Raw genomic sequence first — 19107 nt, forward strand, 5'->3', positions numbered from 1 at the left:
GAGAAAAGCCAGAGGCATGAGACAGGAATGACTCAGGAAAGACTGAAACTGTGGCCTTGTCATCTGCTGTCTAATTCATTATTCATTCAGCAAGTCATCTTCAGGCGCCTGCTATGCTCTATCACCACACTGATCATGGCAGTGAGTAGGCAGGTGAGGGCCCTCCATGCCCCCTGCTGACACTGAGCTTACAGAGGAAGGAGACAGATACCAACCTATACAATTATTTATCCACAACCTGGTAAGTGCTAAAAAGGAAAAACGAGAGATGCAAGAAGAATTTTGTGTGTGTGGGGGGGTAAAATATACATAAATATAATTTACTGTTGTAATCATTTTTAAGTGTATAATTCAGTGCACTGAGAGGTTTGAACAAGGGTATCTGTGGCGGTGAGCAAGACTGCGAACGCACATTTCTTTTAGTGACAGCTGGGCTGGGCTCTGAAGAATGAGATAAGCTGAAGCGGAGGAAGGGGCATTCTGGGTGGAAAGAACACAGTGCAGGTGCTGGGGCCGGAGAAGCTTGGAGCAGGACGCCTGGAGGCTCAATCCCCATCATGGGTGGAGAGAGCAGCCATGGGGAGCCAGGAGACCCAAACCATTCAGGAGTGTGGCAACGTAAGGCTTAATGTGCTTGGCATCAAGAAAACTTGCTAAGTTCCCAAAGGGAAAGGCTTCCTCTCCTAAAACTGATTTCCCTCAGGTGGACTCAGTGACAGTCTTACACTCAGCACTGAGTCCTGCTGTTAGTATCTGGGTAGAAATATACAAAGCACAGAGAGGCTGTATGTGTACAGGGTTTACTTTCTCAGCGCCACTGGCCACTTTCAAGAGACCAGGCTCCCTGGATTGAAAAATGCAGAAGGCACCTGAGATCTTGGTCTTGTCTAAAAGATAAGCTAAAATGTTGGTTCCACTGCCAACAGTAGTAGGAACATTTTGTTTTTCTAGACAAAAGAAAATGACATTGCAGCTCCCACCTTAGACTGATGGAGAACAAGCATAAAGCGAGGCTGGAATGGAGTTACACGGGATCCACCTCACCCCTTACAGAAATCATAGTCTGATAACTTTTTCTGTTCATTTATGTTTATGTTAAAAATTTATTTAAAATAATTTCTGGTAGAGATGGGGTCTCACTATGTTGCCCAGTGATCTCAAATTCCTGGCTTCAGTGATCCCCCCACCTTTGTCAACCAAAGTGCTGGGGGTACACCCAAAGTGCACCACTGCACAAGGACAAGAACTTATTTTAAAAGAGAGAAACTAACAAAGGGGCAGGAGAAAGCGTTTCTAAAAACAAGGAAAACGACGCAGCAGGGTGTTGGCTGGGGCAGAGGAGCAGTAGTAAGAAAGGCAGTTCTTGCAGTGCTGGGGGTGCAGGCTGGCTGTTCCCTAGATGTCCTCTTTGGTTGCTCAACAGGTTTTGGAAGCTTTCAAAGGGATTAAGAGAGGAAGTTTGTGCCTTTTTTTTTTTTAACATTAGAAGTTACCTGGTTACTTTAATTCAATTTGTTTTTTGATTCCTTCCCCCGACCCCCAGCCCCAAGTGTAGCAGTTCTCAATTCTGCAGTCCCAAGGACTGGTGCAGCTACCGTGCAATTCCTGCCCAGACCCACTCAGGACTCCGCACAGGACCCTGCTGTGGACTCACCCGCAGTGCCACCTAGGCCAGTTCTCACTCAGGCCCACTGTGCTTCCTGAGTCCACTCAAGGGTGCCATCAGTCCACCTTCTCTATTCTTGATGATTCCATCCAGACCTCCTTGGTGAAAAGATCCTCAAGATCTCAGAGTTGGCAGGAACTCTGAAGGCATTCTCCTTCAAAACTTTTTTTTTTTATGGTCAGGAGACACCTTCAAATGTCGTGGGGCCCAGGCGGCAGAGCAGCCCCTCCCTCCCATCCTGTCCCTTCCTCCTCTCCACCAAATGCCCATCCTCACCACAGAAGCTTCCCATCACCTTTCACACATTCACTCTCCTTATGCTCTGGCCCTGTAAGGTGCTGTCCCTCTGCCCCAAACGCCCTCTCTGAAGACCCAGTCAAAAGCTTTGTAGCTTTCTCCAACTTTTCTAGCTTCAGAAGTTCTGCGCTCTGGCTTTGAAGTATCCACACCTCATTATCTGCTTAGATATCATCTTCTTCAGGTGTCTGCCTGCCTAAGGCCCTCTCCATAAAACCCCAGCACAATGCCTGGTGCTTATCAGGCCCGATGTTAATTGAGAGAGAAAAGTCATGGGGTGGAACCCAGGTGCCCTTTGTATTTCAGGTGAGGCACTGCAAGCTCATACCCCCAGGTGCTCCCTGGCTACATCACCAGCTTGGAACCCTGTGTCAATCTCAACGTTAATGACTCAGCCCCATCTTCTGGCATCTGGCACTCAGACCTTGCAACAGCCTGACCATGTGTGATGCGACTTGTGGGAGTTTCTCCAAATGGGGCCCACCAAGTCGTCGTGTGCTGCCTCGCCAAGGTGCCCTGCCTCTGACAGGTGACCCTGGCCAGCAGCTAGGAAGCACCTGGCTGCCAGTGCAGGTACAGCTTCTAGGCAGCCCGACAGAAGCTGCCAGGCCCTAACAATTCAGCTGGACTTTCTCAAATTTCTCTTCTTTTTGATCATACAATGCCTGAACACTGACAAGCTTTACAAGCATTCTCACGCCCTCATCATCATGCGTCTGGTGCTTTAGACCAAGCCAACATCCTCACAAGCCCGTTCACAGTTCAGGGTTTCACACTCCAGACGGTTCGCCTTCTTCCACCCCAAGGTCCTGGCAGGAGGATCTGGAGGGAAGGCCTGCCCTGAAGCTGGGCCTTAGGCCCTGACACTGGGCCCTCCCCATCTCTGGTACTGGCCCCCTCCATCTGGAGATCCACACAGAGCCATCAACCTTTGGACAGTCTTAGGCTACAACAATTATTCTTCTGTTACAGAGTTTTAGGTATTGGCACCTCTGCAGTGTGGGGACCTGATACCAGCTCCCTTGTTAGTGGGGGTACACCTAGGTGGGGCTTACCGGGCTGGTCCTAAGGGAGGCCTGACCAGCAGTCGTAAGGTCAGGTGAGGCCAAGGAGGTGGTGAGGTGATGATGAAAGAAGGCATCACTATTAAAGAACATCCTGGTCACATAACACGTGGAATTCCCACTCCCTACAGACTTCCCTAATCAAACCCTGGGCACAGGTGTTAAGGCAGAAAGACAAAACCGCACAAAAATTCAGGTGGCTGCTGTCACATGCTCAGTAAGGTCTTAAAGCCTCAAAAGGTCAGTACAGTCAAAATCTTAACACCATAAAAAGGCTTGCGTCATGCAGCAAACAAACTCTAATACTTTTTGAAGTTTACTGAAGGGCATCACCACTGCATGGGAAAAGAGGAGCAGGTGGGTGCAAGAAATGCTGCTTTGGTTTATAAATCCTTTCCCACATGTGCTCTGCCACCCTGGCATCTGAAGCAATACTTGTCATCTCGAGTCCAACAGATGCTTAGGGCACTCCAGCAGGCATCCTGAGGCTCCCGCCCACAGGAGGCTCCCCCGATGGAATGCATTCCCACCCTTCCAGGATGCTGCAGGCATCGCTTCAGTTCCTGCTGAAGGAGCAGACTTCGGACTGCTCCGTATGCGCCCCAGAGGAGCTGGAGGAGGCACATGGGTGCAGGCTGCCTATCTTGAAAGTGAAGAGTCAGCCAACACAAGATGGATGGGGAAGAGTCAGGGCAATGGAAACTTGATTGCCCGCCAGTCTCAGTTGGGCGATTCTCTGATCCTTCAAGACAACCAGCCTTGGCTCCATTTCAGAAACTGGCCAAGGAACTGCTGAAGGATGAGGCTGTTTTGTCCAGCCACCTTCCCAAGAGCAGAGTTCTTCTTCCCACCCCCAAATCCTTGGAAACAAAAACAGACTCCCCACAAACTCCGTGTGTGCAATTGCCGGTTATGAAGCCAACCCAAACATACCCATTTTCCTGACCAAGGCTGTCCTTGAGGCCACCACCCAAGCGAAGGTGTCACACCCAAGGCTGTGACAATACTGACAGGCAGGCAGAGCTCTCGGGGTGGGGAACAAAGAGGGAGCAAGGAGGAGCTGTGACCTACCAGAAGTACCATAGCCTCTGTATGGAGAGGGCCCGCACACAGCACCTGGAGCCACAGCAGTCCTCGTAGGAGCGGCATCTGTGGAGAGAGGCACAGGCTTGTCAGCACTGAGTTGGAAGCAGCCACCGGACCAGCCATGTGGCCCAGGCTGGGCTTCAATGTAATCATTCTTGAAGGAAGAAATCATTAAGAGCAAAAAGGACAGAACTGCCTCTACGGCATTTCACACAACCAGCAGAACAGACTGACATCAGCCCGAGGCCCAAAGCAAGGTGCTGAGGTGGGCACAGTCAGTGTGATGCAAAGCCCTGCATTTACCAAGCATCCTGTGTGCCAAATCCCAATGGATTCCTTCTGGGAGGTGGCACAACCAAAGACAAGCATTAAGCCTACCAGGAATGCTGCTGGGAGGGAGGCTCCGCAGGAGCCCAGCACCCAGGTGGTGCTCATCTCTGCTGTCTTCAGTCCCCAACTATGAGGAAAAGATGGAAATATCCCACCACACCCACTGAGGCTAAAAGCAGAGGTTGTGGAGTTAGATAAATTGCAGGTGTGGTCCTGGTCCTGCCACTTACTAGCTGTGGGACTTTCGGCGAGCCTCAGTTTCTCCATCAGCAAAACAGGTGGAACCGCAGGGGCCCTGCACAGCACTAAGTTTTAAGGCCTTTATCACCATATAAAGTGCTGATGGTTCTACTACTGCTCATGCTGCCTCCCTCCCCTCATCCCCCAATGTGTCTGAGGTTTCCGGGCCCCTGGCAGGGCATAGCTCTTGGGGGTATTCTCAGAAGCTGTTCCCAGAGAGCTGCCTGAGCATGGGCCCTTGCGCAGGTCTCGGGTGAGGCACTCAGTGCCCTTGACTTCCCTGCCCTTCCCCAACCCCAAGTCCTCCTTGAAAAGAGAAGATGCCATGAAAGGGCAAACCCTTCCGTTTTACAGAGAAGTTTTCACTGGCGCATTTCGAGCCCAAGCGGCAATGGATTGGCAGGGATGTGGTGAGGACCACTTCTCTGTAATATTAAACCTTTACCTAATTGTGATCTAGGTTCCAGCCAGTTTTTTCCTTTAAAAAAAAAAAGTAGCTGGGAGAAATACACAATTCAGTCCAAGGTCTTGGGCACTTGTAGATTATTGCAGTACAAATAGGCTTGTTTTATGTAGAGAAGTATGTGTAGAAAACTAGTTAAGATGCGAAGTGGGATAACGGCAGCCTGGAACTCAGCAGAACCAAGCTCCTAAGCTACTCTTCCCTGGTTGTGCACCCAGTAGGCCCAAGGCTCCTGGACGTGGTGCTGTCTCTCTGTAAACACCCTGCACCCAATGGCAGCTAAATCCTCTATCGTTTCAAGGACAAACTGGGCTGAGAGACACTCCCTCCCCAATCCACCCGCACACCATTCCACAGACAATATGACAGCATTCACGTCCAGTCTTCCCCTGGCCCGTGAACGTGAATTCCTACCCAGTACCCAAAGTGTTGTGATTTCCACGAGATGCTCCCAGTGGCTCCCACTGAGAGTTACCTAAATGAGTGCTCAAGAATGCTGCTGGTCCTGGCCGGGTGCAGTGGCTCACACCTGTAATCTCAGCACTTTGGGAGGCCAAGGCGGGTGGATCACTTGAGGTCAGGAGTTCGAGACCAGCCTGGCCAACATGGTGAAACCCTGTCTCGACTAAAAATACAAAAATTAGCTAGACATAGTGTGTGCACCTGTAGTCCCAGCTGCTCGGGGAGCTGAGGCAGGAGAACTGCTTGAACCCGGGAGGCAGAGGTTGCAGTGAGCCAAGATCGTGCCACTTGCACTCCTGACACTTCATGCATCCAACAAGCAGCCACCAAGGGGCTACTAGGAGCCTGCTCTGTGCTTTCCTGAGGGTGGAGCAGGGAAAACCCACAGAAAAACCCTGCTAGGGAGGAGCTTTCTCTATAGAAGGGGGAGAAAATAGTAAACAAGAAAACATAAACTGTGTTAGATGGTAATAAGTTCTTCTGTGGTGAAAAATGGAGCCAGCACTGGTAGGTTGAGAGCACAAGCCAGCAGAATGCTCAGGGAGGACATGATGTCTGAACAGAGAGCACGCAGGAATCCAGTCTGTCAATGAGGGAAGCTGGCACAGGGTCTCAGCGCTCGGGACGGGGGAATGCTGGCCACTCCATCCTAGTGCCCCTGGTTCCACGGCTGCATGCTGGCGATGAGTGTGGGAGCTCTGCAGGCCAGAGCCCTGCACAAACAGTACCTCCTGCAATTCCCCTAGGCCTTCCCCTACAATCTCACTGGTCTCGGTTGATCAAGGTGTGTGTGCCTATGTGTGTGGAAGAGAAGGGAGCAGTCGAGGGAGATGAAGGGCTTCTTGCTTTTAGGGTGGATGGAGTTCAGATAATTAACAGTAAACTAGAAGAGGTGGGACTGTTTCCTCTCATGAGTGTGCAAAGACAGGCATCCTCAGCACTCTGGTGAGGTTCGTGGTGAATTCAGGAGTGTGGAAAGCAGAACGCAACCATGGCCCTGAGAATTGCGCCCCTCAGAGAACACACCCTGCATAATCCCCTCCTCTTCAGTGTGCAGGACCCTGTGAATATCGGATGGCCCCTCCCACGATCACAGAACATTCATGGAGATGATGTGTTATCTAAGGCTCTGCCCTAGCAGACTGAAGATTCTCCTGCTGGCTTTGAAATAGTATTAATAGCAGCCACGTGAGAGGGCCATGTGGCCAGCACTGAGAGTGGTCTGCAGGCACAAAGAGCAATCCCAGCAGGACCTCAGTCCTACAACCACAAGAAACCGAATTCTGCCAACAACCCAAATCAATTTGGAGGAAGACTCCAAGCTCCAGGTGAGAACACAGTCCAGCCCACTGCTTAATCTCAGCCTCATGAGGTGGCCCTGATCTCAGAACCCAAATGTGCTTTCCCAGACTTGAGATCTACAGAGCTGTGCAGTAATAAGGGTGTGCTGTTTCAGTCTGCTATGTTTATAGTGATTTACTACACAGCCACAGAGTCAAGGAGAACACAGCTTACAGGTTACGAGCACTTCTTACCTTACACCAGGTTAAATGCTTCACAAACGTCTCGTTACTTTTCAAAACATCCACATACGAGGTAAAGTATTACTAGTGCCATGTTTGAAGTTAGCTTAGAAGCAAGACATTAGGGATGTTGCACCTCCAGCCCAGGCCACTGTCTGCAGAAGCCAAGAGTGGACTTGGCTAGCACTTCAGGAAAGCATTTTGCACAGATGCTGCCTCTCCGGTAACATGGAGCCTTTCATGACCAACGGGTCACCTTCTCTATCCCCACTTGATTTTCCTATTCTTCTTTGGCCCTGCTTTTATAACCTGCTGTGGAAATTTCAAAGACCATGGTAACAGAGACAATGTGAAAAAAACAGACCCTTGGGCAAATGACAGGAGGTCCCTGAGACAGGACCCACAGACATGAACTCAGCAACCACTCTTTAATAGTGCTTGCATGGTTCTTTGTTCAGTTTGGAACTGCATATTGACCAGAAGGATTCCCAGAAAAGCCTGTATCATTTGATGTCAGTAATGCTCTACAATTAGCATATACAATTAATCATAGAGACAAATAATAAAGTAAGATGCGATATTAGGTGAAAGGACGGTGTCGATTTGTAGTGAACGGTGGATGCTCCCGCAACATTAGCTGTTTTCAGCAGACATCCACACACATGCACAAAAATCTATGTGTGCCAGGCTGTGACATAAGGCACATCTCTTCACAGCTGCTGCCAGGGAAGCCCCAAGTTAAAAGTGGACAGGCTCAAGTTTCTGGTGTGTCCAGGACTGGCCCCATTCAACCTCTTGGGAGATTCTGGGTGGCCTTCAGGCTCAGGTCCCCCTGTGAGGTCACTTTCTGCTGTTAACAGTGCTGGGCTAATCTTCTGTCTAGGTGAAACTGGCTTTAGTCAAATGGCTACTGCCATTTTTACTCCTAATTCTATTATATTTTGTCCTCAAGTGATCAAATTCTAGGAGATACAACTCTCATGAAGACCCTCTCAAATCGGACACCCCAGCTCACTGCCTAGCCATGAACAGCATTCTCTGCAGGTGCTGACGGTGAGGGAGGGGGGAGACGGAGGTGCAGAACAGAGACGACAGACACCCGTAGCTTAGGGAGAACTGGCCGTGATCCTCTGAGCTCCTGCTAGTTCCCTCCCATAGATCCACCACCCTCTGCCACCACAATGCTCCTGTGTCTCTCCCTCTCAGGTTTTACCCCAACTATAACGGCAGCTGCTCCAGGTCAAAGCACAGCCAATGCTTAAGAGGTATTAATACTTGGGTCCCTCCAATACTGATAGCCATGCACTTGATATAAAAGAGGAAAACAGGTACACACTAATAAATTTAGTGACTGAATTGTTTTTCGTGAGCTAAATTTGCTAAAATGCTTCCCTTTCAGCTTTACACTTACAAGGAAGCATTTGCTGCCTGGAAACCTAAGCCCTATGGCATTCTATCTCCCATGCTGGAGAGAGCAGACTACCAGCTTTCAGACATATGCAGAGCCCTCGTCCAGAATTAACACACATACACCCCTCAGCCTGAGAACATATCCGTCCTGGAATCTCTGGAGTATAACAGATTACAAGTTCCTCTTTGTTGGCAAGATACAACATCTATGTGCTCTAGCTCACTTTTCAGAATCCAAATTTGGAACACCAGCAGCAAATACACGCTGTCAACTGATTATCACTTTCTTCTCTCAAAACACAGGGACGCTTTATGCTCCTTCCATGAGCTGAAGACCCATTCACTCTCCACATTCTTGCGGCTCATCTGCGGCCCTGGCCCAACTCCCAGTGTGGATGCTGGCAGGCCCCAGCTACTCAAAGGAGCACACAATTACCTAGGTGCTGACACTGTTACCCCTTTTCTCTCTGCTGCTTTCTTCCTTTTGAAGCTGCTGGTAAATTGAGGCCCTAAGCACACACACCTGCTGATGTTTCAAAACGCTGCAATTACAAAGAGGTATTCACTGCAACACTGAGCTTAATTAAAGTAGTAAACATTACCAGGCAGTCGAGCACACTGAAGACACCCATCATGGATGCATCAAGTCAAACACTCCTAGTGCCCTCAGCCTCAGAATGGCAATGCTGCTCCCAAGGACGTCACAAGACTACACCTTTGCAGAACAGATCAGAATGGAGAAAATAGCAAGGGCTTTTTCATCTTTCTCTGTGTGCCGCATGTATAAATTCTCAGACTTGCCATAGAAAGGAAGAAACATTACTCTTAACTAAATTCGCTCCACAGCATATCTAATTATAGTCCTGAGACTCTTAAATACACATGATACTTCAAACGAATGAAAAGATCACGTATAGCAGCAGACATGGGCCCCTGGACTTGACTTACTGCTGTTAGCCAAGTATTCCTTACTGTACCCCTGGATACAAATGTAGATTTCTGCTGAGGTCAGAGAATGGGTAGTCCACGCTGAGCAGCTGCTGACAGGTAACTAGGTATATTATACAGATAAAATCAGGTGTCTGGCTTCTCTCCCCTAGACAATGATAGGACCTGCAGTCCCTGGGATTCCTCATGTAAAAGGAAATGTATGTCTGAGAGTCTATGGGCCACGATTTAGACATGTGTCAGAGCAACAAACAAACGCAAACAACAGGTAGCCACTGCGGGAGTTTGGAGCCTAAGAAGGAAGCATGTGTTATGCTTAGTCCTGTACAGGAGGAAAGAGGGTATGGCCACTGGACACATTTAATTCTTAGCCTTTGGGTTACATAAATCTCCAAAGTAGGAAAGGATAACATACTAGGTCAAGGAATGTTCAGTGTTAGTGAAGTCACAGAATCTTTCTATGTAAAAAAGAAAAAAGCCAAATGTCAGTTTGTAAACTTTTCCATGTGTTGTTGCTATGGATGGAAAGTGTCTCCCCCAGATGGTTGTTGAAAGGCTACCCTGCAATGGGATGGTGTTAAAAGGTGGGGCTTTTGGAAGGTGATCCGGTCACCAAGCTGAAGCCCTTGTGACAGGGTTGGGGTCTCTGTAAGAAGAGTCATGAAGAGGGCTTGCTGCTTGCTTCGTTCCTCACCATGTGAGGATAGAACAAGACAGCGCCTACGAACCACGGAGAGAGCCCTCATCAGACACCAGAGCTGACGGCACCTTGGTCTGGGACTTCCAGCCTCCAGAGCTGTGAGAAATAAACACACACTGTTTAAGCCCCACAGCCTCTGGTATTGCTGTTACATCAGCCTGAACTTAAGCACCACTTTAGCAATAATCACAGTTAAAAGGATTTACAAAAAATCATCTCTGCATCTGGTGGAGCAGCTAAAGTCTGAGTAAAATATTCAGGGTGCGGGTCTGGAGACAGAGTTGGTGGGGACTGTAACTTTTTTGGGGGAGTTCGAGAATCCAATCCTTTCTCCTGCCTGCAGGATTAACCCTCAGCAAACCTTTCTCTTCACTAAGCACTTGCTGGCACAACACCTCCTTTCTCCCGTCCAGTCCCAGTCTCTCAGTTTGACAGCTGGTCTGTTCTCCTCAATCACACTGCCCCTACCAGCTAACCCTGCTTTTCACACTACTCATTATCATCTGCATTCTCCACAGAGCTGAGCCCACAGCACATACTTGAAGGAGGCTTCCCGAGTTAGAAGAAGGAAGTACATTCAGGCTTATCAGTGGCCTTTGATTAGCTACCTATGAGAAACTGGGCTCTCCAGTAATCTAAACACAGAGCCCTATAAAAGTTTCAGTAGAAAACTCCAAAGGATATGTGAGCCTCTGGGGGAGCAGAGGAGGGCTCCATCCTTAGCCACCCAGTGGCCCAGCAAATCTCGTAAGGACTACAGAGCTCTATGCCTCACCTGGATCAAGGAATCCACCTGATCGTTTAGTGACTGACCTTCCCCTCCAACCTGCCCAGGCAGAGGCTGCCACTCACTGCCTTCCATGACCATGGGCACTGTTCCTTGTGCAGAATCCAAGGCAGGCCCCGCTAGGTTGATTCATGACTCACACAGTCTTTCTTTCCAGTGTCCAAAGGGACTCACATATTCTCCCAAGCCTTGTCTTCTCCAGGAAACAGTATCTATCTTGGGCAAAATTATGGTTTCTCTTTAGGGAAGAATCCCAGTTTACTCTCATTTCCACACTTACTGGAGCTTCAGGCAGGATTAACCTTTTTAACAACTGTGACACAGTCAAATCCTAATAAACCTTCCATCTAAACTTCCAAGTTCTTCTCAGTAGGTTCTGTCTTCCCATGCTGTACAGGTGTAGTACAGTCTGGGACCCAAATATAGGACTTCATGCTTATCCATAAAAAGGGTAAACTTATGCAATCTGGCCCTTTACTTTTATCCTGTCAAGAGCCTTTGGATCCTCATTCTGTCACTCAAGGCATTCACGATTTCTTCCAGTTTTCTGTCACTGACATGAAGGATATGAGTCAAGTTTTCCTGGGACCCAGGACTGCTGAATTTCAGGCCACTCGACCAACTCTGCTCCTCCTCTCTGCAATGATCACAAACATGACTTAGAATGGCCATGTCCAAAAATCCACAGTTGGGTCAGGAAGAGATGAGACTGGGGCCTGAAAATGAAGAGGAATCTTTCCATGCCCTGAAACTGAAATTCAAAACCTGAGATCTTACCAAAGTCCAGCAGGCTGCCTGCAGAAAGAAAACCAAAGGGAGAGAAAGAAGGCTGCACCACGAAGTGAGTCCTGGCTTAGCTGCAAGGAGTCCAGGAGTGTGCAGAAAAGGAGGGTGAGGTGGGAATACGGAAAGGTGAGAGCCCATGAGCTCAGCCCAACTCATAACCAGATGCTCTCTACTCAGATGGAGATCAGTTTCAGCATCGGGATTAAAAAAATGGGCACGTGAATTTTATAGTATGTGAATTATACCTTAATTTAGAAAGAAAGAGAGAGGGGGGAAGGAAGGAAGGAAGGGAGGGAGGAAGGAAGGGAGGGAGGGAGGGAGGGAGGGAGGGAGGAAGGGAGGAAGGACCTCCTCTACCTACAACTTGTACATATGATCAACATGGCATGCCTTCCCTATTTTCATTCAAGTCAATGCTAAAATACTGATGAAGTCAATGGTGAATTCCATTAGAGACGTTCCTTCTATGTTGAGATTTTACTAATCATAATTTTATAAATATAGCTATTATACCAGTTATAAATCCATCTAACTGGTCTATTTATTACTGATCTTCTCGGCAGAGTCAGATTACTGATGTCCTGGTCTCACGGTCCCATAAAAGACCAACTCAATATGACCTTAGAGAGGCAAACTCAAATTAATTGTAATCAAGCACAAAACACCCTTTTAATAATTTCCTGATGCCTTCAAGAGGTCCCCACTGCTCTGGCGACTGCCCTGATGAGCCCACCTCCCATCTCTCGCCCATGTCCTTCTAAAATCTCAGCCTGGTGGGCTGTCTTTGGGCACACTGGTGCCCTGGGCATTCCTGCCTCTTCCCTCCTAGACAAGTCATCTGTGATCATCAGGACGTTGTCCACTAACTCTTGCAAGCTCGCTTCCCTTTCAGATGACATCACTGCCTCACACTCATCTCTCCCAACTATAAGTCTATTACGAGAAAATGTATTACTCATCACCATTTTTTGAGACGGAGTTTTGCTCTTGTGGCCCAGACTGGAGTGCAGTGGCACGATCTCACCTCACTGCAACTTCCCCTCTCAGGTTTGAGTGATTCACCTGCCTTGGCCTCTCAAGTAGCTGGGATTACAGGCATGCACCACCATGCCTGGCAATTTTTATATTTTCAGTAGAGACGGAGTTTTACCCATGTTGGTCAGGCTGGTCTCAAACTCCCAAACTCAGGTGATCCGCCCGCCTCAGCCTCTCAAAGTGCTGGGATTACAGGCACTTTGAGTCAGTGCGCCCAGCCCCACAAGCTTCTTTATAACATTACTTAATACACTTGCGCATTTCCAGCCTTAATATGGCATAACCTTCTGGGTCATATCCTGGCTTTGCCTTTAGGAGTGTTGGGATTACAGGTGTGAACCACTGCACCTGGCCCAGAGTTTTTGAAACTCCACCCTTGTGTTTCTGCGGTAGAGGTTTTCCCTCTTTCTTCTTTCAGTAAACTGCTGATCATTTAAAATTAGTTCTATTCAATCCTACCCTGAAAAACAATCCTCCTAGTTTCTGGCTGACTAAATATAAGGTTAAAAAAATAAATCCTGGCCATATGTCTCTTTCAGAGACACAGTAATTACCAGAAACCACCTTCTCTGGAAGGAGTTTTTCATTTTCCATACAAAAGTGAAAAACAGAAGTCAGTTTATGAACTCACAGTGAGAACCTGTCGCTATAAAAAATCTTTAAAATTAGCCAGACATGGTAGCACATACCTACAGTCCTAGTGACTCAGAGCCTGAGGTGAGAGGATCACTTGAGCCAAGGGGTTTGAGGCTGCAGTGAGCTAGTACTGCACCACTGTGTTTCAGCCTGGGTGACAGAGCAAGACCCTGCCCCAAATTTATTATCCATTTTAATTTCATAATAAATTTCCTATCATTGAAATCACACAGGCATTATAAATACTAACGGAATTAGCTGAGTTTGGCAATGAGATCGGAAGGGAGATAGATTCTAGTACCTAAAAACTCTGGAAACTTACACTGAGGTTCACACCTGGCTTACTTTCTCAGCTCTATTTTTACTTGAGTTGGTCTTAGTCCATTCAGGCTATTATAACAAAATACCAGAGCTTGGGCAACTTATAAACAACAGAAATTGATTGCTCATAGTTCTGGAGGCTGGGACGCCCAGGATCAAGGCCCAGCAGATTCAATATCCAGTCAGGGCTCCTTGCTTCATAAATGATGTCTTGCTGCTGTGTTCTCACAGGGCAAAAGAGGGCAGGGGAGCTCCCCGCAACCTCTGTTGTAATCCCATTCATGAGGACAGAGCCCTCATGACTCGGTCACTTCCCCAAAGGCCCCACGTCTTACTACTAATACACTGGGTGTTAGGTTCCAACATATGAATTTTGTAAGGACACACACATTCAGACTATAGCAGCTGGTTAGCTGTTATATGCAAATGCTCAGAACTCTTAAGTCTGCATTCCAGCTCTGGACTACATCCTGCCCTCTTCCACCTCTGCTGCAAAAGTGAATTTCTCACTGGCTCAATTTCCTGGGTATTCTCCAAGAAGTCCAAACTCCACATGCATACATGACATTCTCTACTCAGTCTTCTAACTGAATCTTTCCCGGAACCTATTCTTTCCATGGTCTTCCTCTCACTGTCTTCCCAACCAGAAACCTGTAATTTATTTGTCTCCCTTTACCTCTATATCGACTCTTCTGTGAGATGCTTTTCATGACCACCGCCTGTTCCTCAGCCCTATTTCTACAGAAGTCAGACTGTCTTGCCTTTACTACAGCCACAACCTCCTCCCCTTTAGACCAGAGGACTGTGTCGTCATACTGTTCCTAGACCAAACTGAGGGTCAGGCTGCTATTTCTTGTGGCCCAATAATGAGATGCAGATGAACTGGGGAGGAAGAGAATTTTTATTTCTGCAACCAATTACTGGTAGAAGGCCTGGAAATTATGGCCAGACTGTTTGGATGAACGGAGGCAAGATGGTGCACTTCCGGGTTCTTCATCCCCCCCCCCCAACTTTTCCCACGCGCGCGAAAATGCAGCCAGCGACCCGGGAAGGTGCAGACCAACTAGGCATGCGCCAGGTGATGTCAATCCGAAGAGACCAACATTTACCTGGTCGCACCTGCGGAACGCCCCCCCCACCCCCCCCCCCCCCCGACACGCCCGTGCCCCGCCTATTGCCCTCCCACTCCTAGAAAAGCCGCTCCGGAGGGACGCCACGCGCGGCCTTCTCACAGCCCCACTCCTGTTGGGATGTCGGGACTGTGGGAACTCCGTCCGAGAGCCCCACCGGGGGACTCTGTCGGCCTTCTTTGCCGGAGGCCGACAGACCTCTTCCCCACACCTTAGGTGACCAAAATAAACTTGCAGTTTTGCTCCTACACTTGCCTAGTCGCTGGTTCTTTTGTGCCCGCTCTGGTGGTCTTAGAAAAACAAATCAGTTGGTGCCGAACCCTGAAGGAGACCCCTCCTCAGGGCCCCCAGGGTCTGGGGAGCCTCCTCCTCCTCCTAGTTCCACGCGGCAGACGGACCAGGACCTGAGACCCGCTTCCCTCACTCTCACGGCCTCTCTGGGGTAAGTGCCCTTGTCTCCTCTTTACCTCCCTCGGCCAAAATCCTGCGCAGGTCCGAGGTCCATTTGGAGCCACCAAGTGGCTCGGGAGACCCGTTCAGGATGGAGACGTCCGCCTGAAGGTAATCTCCACTTTGGCTCCATGAGCCTCCAGTCTGTCTCTGCTGGTTCCAACGGACTCTTTGAAGCCAGGCAGGGATCCATTTCCATTTCCATTGTGTCCATTGTGTTGGTAAAGAAACAAACGGGAAACGCCCCAGTCCAAATTTCCAAAAAGCACCCCCTTAGGGTGCCTCCTAGCCAATTTAAAAACCTTACACCTTGAACAAGACCTTAGGAGGAAGCGGTTAATTTTCCTTTCCACTGTGGCGTGATCGACCTCAGCAATTTCTGCCAGTGGCTAGGCAAGTGGTCCGAAATTAATTACGTACAAGGCTTTTGGGCCTTAAGCTCTCCTCCCTATACTCCTCCTTCTCTCCCCGCTCTCTCCACCCCCTCCCTTCCTGCCCAGACTCCTCCTCCTCCCCCCATCCAGACTCCTCCTTCCTCCTCCTTATCTACTAGTAATCCACTCGGTCCCGTGCCTCCTTCGGGGCCCCCAACTGGCTGTCTTGAGTCCCCTATCTCTGCCCACACCCTCCTACAGTGTTAGCACCTTTGTGAGAGGTGGCTGGGGCGGAGGGGGTAGTCAGAGTACATGTCTCTTTTTCATTGGCCGATCTTTACAAAATTGAGAAGCATTTAGGTGATTTCTCAGCTAATCCCACCATCTACATAAAGGACTTTAGATACCTTTGTCAGGCCTATGACTTAACTTGGCATAACCTCCAGGTTATCCTAACCTCTACCCTCAACTGACTGAGGTTCTAACCCACTATACCCGGTTAGATCCGGCCTCCCCCACAGGGGCCACCATTTTGGCGTCTTATTTCATTTCTCAATCAGCTCCTGACATTCGTAAAAAACTTCAAAAGGTAGAGGATGGTCCTCAGGCACCAATACAAGACCTGGTTAAATTAGCCTTTAAGGTCTATAACTCCAGAGAGGAGACGGCAGGCTCGCCTCAAACAGAAGTTACAGCTCGTAGCAGTGGCTTTACAGCCCAGTCGTAACCCCAGGCCAGAGAGCACACACTCTGCAGACTCCAAGGCTACGAAAGGAGCCTGCTATAAGTGCGGCAAGGCAGGACACTATGCCAACAGGTGTCCGCAAGGTCCCCGAGCCCCAACGCAGCCTTGCTATAAGTGCAAGATGTCAGGACATTGGGCCAGTGAATGTCCTAACCCACGTCCACCAGCAACCCCCTGCCCTGCTTCCTAGCAGGGAGGACACTGGAAGTCTGATTGCCCCACCCTGAGAACAGGTGCTGCGTCTCCACGTGACCCCCTTTCCCAGGATCCTGGGAGCTCCTTCCAGCTCCTACATCTGGACGACGACAACTGAAGGTGCCGAGACTCGGGGACCCCCATCACCCTCGCCGAGCCGCGGGTAACTCTCCTGGTAGCGGGTAAGACAATTTTTTAATCAACAGCGAGGCTACCTATTCTGTTTTGCCGTCCTTCTCTGGACCTAGCCTTCCATCCAATATCTCTGTAGTAGGAGTAAGCGGAAAGCCATTCACTCCACAAAAACTCCACTCCTTAATTGCTGCCTGGCCAACAACTACTCTGCACACTCGTTCCTCATTCCCAGCTAAAAAGGGCCCCTACCAAAAACAATCAGTGGAAATCAGTTTGGCTTTCCCCCACTCGCCTCAAACTTACTAAATTTTCTTAACTATCTCATACTCCTCAACCTTGCTGGGACCTTCCTTCTGGGTTTTGCCCCTATTCCAACAAATGCTTCCATTCCTCATTCCTATACTAATACTGTGCCTTATTTTATTTTTCATCCATGCGTCCAAATGCCAACCATGGGCCCCGACCTTAACGACGCCCCTTAACAGCAGGAAGTAGCCAGACAGACCACGGTGCCCCTTATCACTATTACCAATAAAAGGTTGGAATGTTTGGATGAACGGAGGCAGGATGGTGCACTTCCGGGTTCTTCATCCCCCCCCCAACTTTTCCCGTGCGCCCGAAAATGCAGCCAGCGACCCGGGAAGGTGCAGACCAACTAGGCATGCGCCAGGTGATGTCAATCCGAAGAGACCAACATTTACCTGGTCGCACCTGCGGAACGCCCCCCCCCCCCCCGACACGCCCGTGCCCCGCCTATTGCCCTCCCACTCCTAGAAAAGCCGCTCCGGAGGGACGCCACGCGCGGCCTTCTCACAGCCCCACTCCTGTCGGGATGTCGGGACTGTGGGAACTCCGTCCGAGAGCCCCACCGGGGGACTCTGTTGGCCTTCTTTGCCGGAGGCCGACAGACCTCTTCCCCACACCTTAGGTGACCAAAATAAACTTGCAGTTTTGCTCCTACACTTGCCTAGTCGCTGGTTCTTTTGTGCCCGCTCTGGTGGTCTTAGAAAAACAAATCACAGACCAACTCAAAATTACAAAGTTTTCCAGAGCTTATATACCTTCTAAGCTATATGTCTACCTGTAAGTGTGCATTCATCTAGACATAAGTGATTAACTTCTTTTAAACTACAACTATAACTGGAGCCTCGGTAAATTCACGTAAATCTAAATGGGTCCAAGTGCTGGGGTGATTATCCTTATCTTGTCTCCTGCTAAATCACAGAGGTTTGGGGAGTTCCTTCAGACCCCCAATAAACTTGTTTGTGGAGGCCTGGGGACTTTCTTCAGACACCAAAAAAAAACTTATTTAATCCTAAATGGGTCATGTTAAGAATTCCTTTGTTATTTTGTCATGCTTTAAGGCCCAGGAAAGGCCTAGGCAAAACTCCTGGTGGGCTTTTGTTACATCCCAGCCTTTATATAACGGCACTGGCTTTTTTTAGCTTTTAATATTTAACTTAACCACTCAGCCCATACTGAAACACTTGTTATGGAGGCCTGTGTTGGTGAGACCTGGCCTGCCACAGTGCTGCATGCAGGAGGGAGTCTCAGCCCCTCAGACTGAGCAGTTGAGATTCTTCTCGCTAGGCTTCTCCCTCCTTTTCCCATCTCATCTCCTGCCATCAACCAGGCACCCTGGACTCCAGCCCCGTGGTCCTCACTGCACCCTGCACCTTCATGCTCCCATGCCTGCACTCTTCCCAAATTCTCTGACTGCTCCGTGCTGCTTCAAAGATCAGCCCTGTGAGGTCTCTCCCAACACCATCTCCTGCTCTCCCCGATCCGTCCTGCTCCTCCCTTGGCAGGACCCCCATTTCTACAGTTCTCACCATGTGCAATATTGTGGTTAACTGTTAGAGGCCTCTATCTTTTACACCAGACGTGAGCTTGAGAGCAACCCCATCTAATTCCTCTATGCAGAGCCCAGGTATCCACCTTGGTTTCAGAACCTTGTAACGGTTTTGACTTAAACAGAAGGGATGTTGCAGCAGAAAGGCAACTCAGCAAAGCTGGGAACAATACATTAATTAGTAGGAACTCAAAGCATACAAAGGACACTGATTAAAATGTTAACACAGTGCTGGTGAGGACAGTTTGAAACAGGTGCTCCCAGGCAATGATGGCCTATTATCATGACGACCCTCAGGGAGAGCGGCTGGACAGTATTTAGTAGAATATAAAATAAGCATAAGCTTTGATTCAGCAATTCAATTTCTGCAAATTTACCCCATATAATATGGCCAGCATTAAAATATATGAAACATCGTACCAAATGGAATTTTTAAAGACTATAAATAGCCTGTCTGTTCAAATATGTTCTT

At 48.9% G+C, this 19107-nt stretch overlaps 1 protein-coding gene across 2 annotated transcripts in view; it reads right to left on the minus strand.

Annotated features, from left to right (window-relative positions):
* The window catches only part of VOPP1 (VOPP1 WW domain binding protein), a 100525-nt gene that overhangs the window by 20697 nt on the left and 60721 nt on the right, over positions 1-19107 (minus strand). For both annotated transcript variants that reach the window (XM_033194508.1, XM_033194509.1), the window contains exon 3: positions 4099-4176. In XM_033194508.1, coding sequence (XP_033050399.1) covers positions 4099-4176 — 78 coding nt within the window. The remainder of the gene's footprint in view (positions 1-4098; positions 4177-19107) is intronic.

This window comes from Trachypithecus francoisi, unplaced genomic scaffold (genome assembly GCF_009764315.1).
Source record: "Trachypithecus francoisi isolate TF-2019V2 unplaced genomic scaffold, Tfra_2.0 Lachesis_group4, whole genome shotgun sequence".
Classification (NCBI taxonomy): domain Eukaryota; kingdom Metazoa; phylum Chordata; class Mammalia; order Primates; family Cercopithecidae; genus Trachypithecus; species Trachypithecus francoisi.